Source organism: Coffea arabica, chromosome 11c (assembly GCF_036785885.1).
Source record: "Coffea arabica cultivar ET-39 chromosome 11c, Coffea Arabica ET-39 HiFi, whole genome shotgun sequence".
Taxonomy (NCBI): Eukaryota; Viridiplantae; Streptophyta; class Magnoliopsida; order Gentianales; family Rubiaceae; genus Coffea; species Coffea arabica.
In genome coordinates, this window is record NC_092330.1 from 6,106 (window position 1) to 12,154 (window position 6,049).

Below are 6,049 nucleotides of genomic sequence, written 5' to 3' on the forward strand. Positions count from 1 at the left end.
GGATTTTCTCCTTAGCTCTAAAACCCTAATTTCACCACATCAATTAATGAATAACCCTAATATCAACTTACGAACTGACTGGGGCATCACATTACCAAATTGACTAACTATCCGGATTCAAGACAATCAATTAATTAAATAATCATAAGTACTGCAACCAAGAAATATGCGAATACCAATAAATAAAGGAAAAGATAAAATTAAATCGATCTCAGAATATTAGCTGAGCCAAACCTCCGTTGTTTTTTGACTAGAGTGAAGGAATTAGTTCATATTTGATGCGAAAAAACCATACAAGATTGAAGAGAGAGCCACGGCCATCAGTTGGACAATGGGCAAATTCAATTCGATAGAAGGAATAAAGAAACACAAAGTTGCAGAGGATGATTTAATGTCTTCACTTTGTCTGCTTATACGCAGGAAGAAAAAGAAACTGCTAAAAGGCTAAAAGGAAGGAAAGTCACACTTCTCCCAATTTTTCTCCTGACATCCGTAGGAGAATTCCATTACCCAAAAGCTAAGAAGGAAAAGTCAAAATAAAGCTAAGCTAAAGGTGACAAAATCCTCTGCTCCTCATTCTAATTCCTATCTAATAGTCCTATATTCATTCTACTGTGCGGCGGCCTCCATTTTGTAGAAGACTTCAGCCTTTTTGTTCCTTTTTGAAAGTTGTCTTCCGCAAATTACCAAAAAGGGCCACATTTTCTTGTTTCAAAATGCCCCTGGATGCCTGCTACTTGAGCTCTTTCCTGATGAATGCCAAATTGGCATTGGTTGTGGTATTTTCGTTCTACTCCCTGAAATAAATGCAAATTACGAAAAGTGAGTAGAATCTACTAAACAATCCACATCAGATCAGGTAATAGAGGAAATTAATAATAAAATAAATAATAAAATCGCAACCTAACAAAGTGTGACATTGTTGCGGCTTCTCATCAATTTTTGGTGTTGCAAATTGCTCATACTTATTTTCCCCGCTCTTTTATTGCAACCTTTGTTCATGCTTCGTGTGACCTAGATGAGCGTGAACTGCTCTGGCTGCAATTATCAAGAGCGCATTGGTTGGGAGAGCCGACAATCTTCATGGGTGATTTTAACGTCGTTGTTGGGTCTAAGGAGAAGAAAGGAGGTCGGCCGTTTCGTTTCTCTGAGGCAGAGTCTTTTTTAAATTTTACTGATGGTGCTGGCTTGACGGACTTGGGTTTCTTTGGGTCAAAGTTCACATGGTGCAATAATCGTCTAGGGAGGGCTCGAATCTGGAAGCGTCTAGATAGAGTTTTGGTAAACCAGTCATGGTTAGATCTAGGTGTTAATACCTCAGTGGCACATTTGAGTAGAGTTTCTTCGGATCATTCTCCGTTACTAGTAACTTGTTTCTTGGCTGTCGGCGGAGGTCCTCGGAGTTTCCGTTTCTTGGATGTTTGGAGGTCCCACGGTGACTTCCTTAAGGTGGTGCGTCAAGCTTGGGAGATGGAGTGTGAGGGGCGATCGGTTAAGGTTTTGATTTTGAAATTAAAGGCGGTGAAGCATGCGTTACGGGTATGGAACAAGGAGACATTTGGAAATGTTACTGATCGCGTCCGGGAATGGGAAGAGCAGGTCCAGTTATTGGAATGTTCATTGGAGGCAAGCCCGACGGAGGAAGGGCAACAACGGCTTCTCCAGGCGCAATGTGACCTCAAGGCAGCTCTATTGAGGGAATCTAGATATTGGCATCAAAAAACTTGTATCCGGTGGTTAAAGGAAGGTGGTGCCAATACTAGGTTCTTTCATGGCCAGTTCAAGTAAAGACGGGCGCGTTGTTATATACATTGAATGAAGGATAAGAATGGAGTCTGGGTTGACGAGCTACCTAAAATTGAAGACATGGCGGTTGAGTACTTCGCTAAAGTTCTGGCGCTATCTGATCAAGTACAGGTAGATCAGTCATGCTTAGACGCTATCCCCTCAATTGTCTCTGAGCAGGAGAATGAGGCTCTTCAACAAGTCCCTACTGAGGAAGATGTTAAAAAAATGGTTTTCCAGATGAATGGAGAGAGTTGCTCAGGGCCAGATGGGTTTACGGGCTCTTTCTTCACTTCCTGTTGGGAAATAGTAAAGGGTGATGTCTGTCGGGTGATTTGTGATTTCTTCGTTGGAACGGAGCTGCCTTGGGGATACACATCGACGCTGCTGGCTTTAATTCCGAAAATACCAGGTGCGTCCTCATTTTCGGAGTTTAGGCCAATCAACCTATGTAACTTTGTTAATAAAATCATATCGAAACTGCTGGCAATGCGCTTGGAGGTCATTCTGCCTAAGCTAATATCGTCTCAGCAGAGTGGTTTTGTGAAGGGTAGGCAGATCTTTAATAATATATTATTGGCTCTAGAAATGTGCTCGGCGTTAGGGAAGAAAGTTAGGGGATAAAATGTTGCGCTGAAGTTGGATATGGCCAAAGCATATAATCGGGTGTCTTGGTGTTTTTTTATTCAAGTTATGAGAAAGTTTGGTTTTGAGGATCGCTGGATAGATATAATTTGGTGGTTGATCTCCACATGCCATTTTCCTGTTCTGGTTAATGGGAAACCTTGTGGTTTTTTCAGATCCTCTCGGTGGTTGCGCCAAGGGGACCCACTATCCCCGACCCTATTCATCATTGCGGCTGAGGTCCTTTCCAGGGTCTTGAACACTTTGGTGGGGGACCGACAATTTTCTTCGTACTTTGTTGCCCGGGGATGTCCGCCGTTGACACACCTTGCCTATGCTGATGACATCATTATTTTTTGTAATGGTAGTAAACGTTCATTAGCATGTGTTATGGAGGTATTGGGCAAATATCAGAGGATCTCCGGGCAGTTGGTGAACGCTTCTAAGAGCTATTTTTTGGTGGACAGGAAGGTATCCCTTGTACTGCGTAGGGTGATTGCACGAGCAACGGGGTTTTCTTTTAAAGAATTGCCGGTCACTTACTTGGGTTGCCCCTTGTATGCTGGGAGAAGGGTGAGATCCTTGTTCAATGGTTTATTGGATAAAGTTTCACAGCATTTGAGTTCTTAGCGAGGCCGGTGGCTGTCAATGAGTGCTCGTGCTCTACTCATAAAACATGTGCTGTCCTCAATCCCGATTCATATTTTGGCAGTATTGGTGCCTCCAAAGGGGGTAATTGCTATGTTGGAGCGGATGTTTGTACGGTGTTTTTGGAGGGAATCAGAGTTTGGGTTTAAGCAGCATTGGTCTGCATGGAAGAAATTATGTCGTCCGTGGAGGAGGGTGGAGTAGGTTTTCGTTCGTTACAAGCCATTATTGAAGCTTTTTCCTGCAAGCTATGGTGGCTGTTTAGATGTGGGCTTTCGTTCTGGGCCAAGTTCATGAGGGCTAGGTATGTTGGTGAGTTACACCCAAATCAGGTCTCTATTTCTACTAAGTTTTCCCCTAGTGGTAAACGAATGTTTGGGGTTCGATCTTCCATGGAGATGTGGCTAAAATGGGATTTGTCTAGGGGGGATGTTGCCTTCTGGTGGGATAATTGGAGTGGGCTAGGTCCGTTGGCATAGAGGTTTCCAGATTTAGCGTCAAACGCTCGGGTTCATGACTTTTTGCGCGAGGGCCAATGGGATCATTTGGCCTTGGCTGCCTTCCCCTCAGAGGTCGCAGAGGCGGCTGCGGTTTCTTTCTTTTGTTTTGGTAAGGTTTTGGATAGCCTAGTTTGGACCTTAGAACCTTCGGGGGAGTTTTCTACAAAATCGGCATATCAGGTAGTACGATCCTCTGGGATTCGGTCATGGGCATTTACTTATATCTGGCATTCTTTATTTCCACCGAAATTTTCCTCTCTTATGTAGAGATTGTTGCATGAGCTGCTACCGGTGGATGATGTGTTAGCAAAGTTTCAAGTTCATGGCCCCTCTAGGTGTCAATGCTGTTCGCCGCCTCAGTTGGAAACACTGCAACATGTGTTTGCTACTGGGGCGCTAGCAAATGAGGTTTGGGGTTTTTTTGGGCAGTCGTTAGGTTTTGCAATTCCTTCAGTTGCTTGTGTTAGGTCACGATGCTACAAATGGTGGTTGCTCCCTGTCAAAGGGACGGCATTGAGGTGGCTATCCCGTGTGCTACCGTTGCTTATTGTCTGGTTCTTATGGCGGGCTAGAAACATGGCTAGATTTGAGGGACGGAACATATCCATTGTTAAGGTTCGGGGATGGATCATCGATGAACTGCGGTTATTGATCCAGGTTTACTTTTCGACCATGACGAGGGTACCACTTCAATGGGCGGCGATTCTAGACTCGCTATCCGAGGTTCGGAGGTCCTTAATATCCACTCTGGTGCGATGGGTGTGTCCTTCGGACAGTTTCCTTAAGTTGAATACAGATGGTTGCTCTACTTCTCGAGGTGGGGGTGGTGGTGGAGGGATTAGGGATTCCTGTGGAAGGCTCATTCTGGCTTTTGCTGATTTCTTTGGTCCGGTAAGTCCCCTCCAAGCGGAGGCGCGCGCGCTACTTTTGGGTCTTCAGTTAGGGCGACAAAGAGGGATGTTGCATTTAATTGTTGAATCTGATTGTCTCGTCTTGATCAATTGTTTATGGGGGGAGGGGGAGGTCCAGCGGTCATTTGGCCTATCGTGCGTGCGATTCGGTATGCTGATCCGGAGTATCATCAGTTCAAGCACTGCTATAGGGAGGGAAATGCTGTGGCTGACTCACTGGCTTCCTCCAGTACTACGCGTGGGTCTTTCGAGCTCTTCACTAGGGCTTCTCAATTACCGTGTCGCACTAGAGGGTTACTAGCCCTAGATATACAGAACTTTTGTAATTTTCGTTTTTCCTTTCAGAGGTAAGGGTGCGGCCTTCCTTCCTGCATTGTATTCTTGGGCAGCTTGAATAATAATGTGGGATTCGGTTAAAAATAAAAATAAAAAAAATGCCCATCCTTGCAAAAGCGAGATACAAAGCACCTTCATTGCTCATTGCTTGTTTCATCATTTATTAAATGCAGTAATTTCTTGACAAATCTTGCTTTAGCAAATTTTAATTTTGCAGTTGATCCGCAGTTTATTTTTCATACAAGAAAATTGTAGTTTTGGTTCCAAATGCTTGAGGGATGAATGCTTTTAGTCCCTAAATTTTCGAAGAAAGCAAATGTAATCCTACATGTTCCAATCTCTAAGTACATTTGCACATTTAATCCTACTAGTATGGATGTACGTGCATTGCATGTTGCAAGTATTTATTTTGGTGATACCCTTGCCAAACATATTCCTCAAGTGCGATATCTCAAAACAATCAATTAATAAAGGGAATCCATTAAGTATCACTTGAATTTCTTAGTCTCATTACTTGAGTACCAACTATTATTTGATAATCTAATATATCTTTTGATTGAGATATGAAAAATAAAATGTCTTGGGAATCTAAAAACTAACCTAATATGTCTAATAATTTTTTATAGGATCTAAAACTATATTAGTTTGAAAACTGACTTTATTTTTCAATTATTGTAAATGATTTCAAAGGACTAATTTTCGTAAACTTTAATCCTAATTACATAATGACATTTGTACCTCTATATCCACATTAAAACGTACACATAAGCTATGTAGATGCATTTTCTTATGTTCAAATATATTATCTAGACATAGACTAATTCAAATATTGGAGTAAAGGTATTTTTTTTTTGTTCCATTATTAATCAATATTTGTCCAAGCATATCCATAGAAATGAAAAACGATGCTAGACGGGTACGTAGGCCCTCTTTTTCTCTTTTACTCTAGTATGCAGCTATATTGCTTTCGTTTTCTTCTCTGTTTTTTTTTTTGAAAAGAAATATTCTCAATTAAGAAAATTAGTGTTATCCTACTCATAACTTCACAAGTCAGAAGATCATGCAAAGTAAATTAATGATCGAAAAACTACTCACAGGAATCGAGTTATAGGTCAGGAATTCAAGTCTCACAACCTATAGTTAAAAAAATCTAGAGGATGTGTCAAGGCATCAATATGGTTTAGATGATACTTCTCATGTAACTCAATTCGTTCCCTATTAGTATAGAATAGTGCAATTCTTAAT

General features: G+C 41.8%; 1 protein-coding gene across 1 annotated transcript; it reads left to right on the forward strand.

The window, feature by feature from the left end:
• The first annotated feature begins 1,083 nt into the window (after nt 1-1,083).
• Nucleotides 1,084-1,788, forward strand: LOC140016828 (uncharacterized). The gene has a single exon (XM_072070815.1). It carries the CDS (start codon nt 1,084-1,086, stop codon nt 1,786-1,788), a length of 705 nt encoding a protein of 234 aa, XP_071926916.1.
• The last annotated feature ends 4,261 nt before the right edge of the window (nt 1,789-6,049 follow it).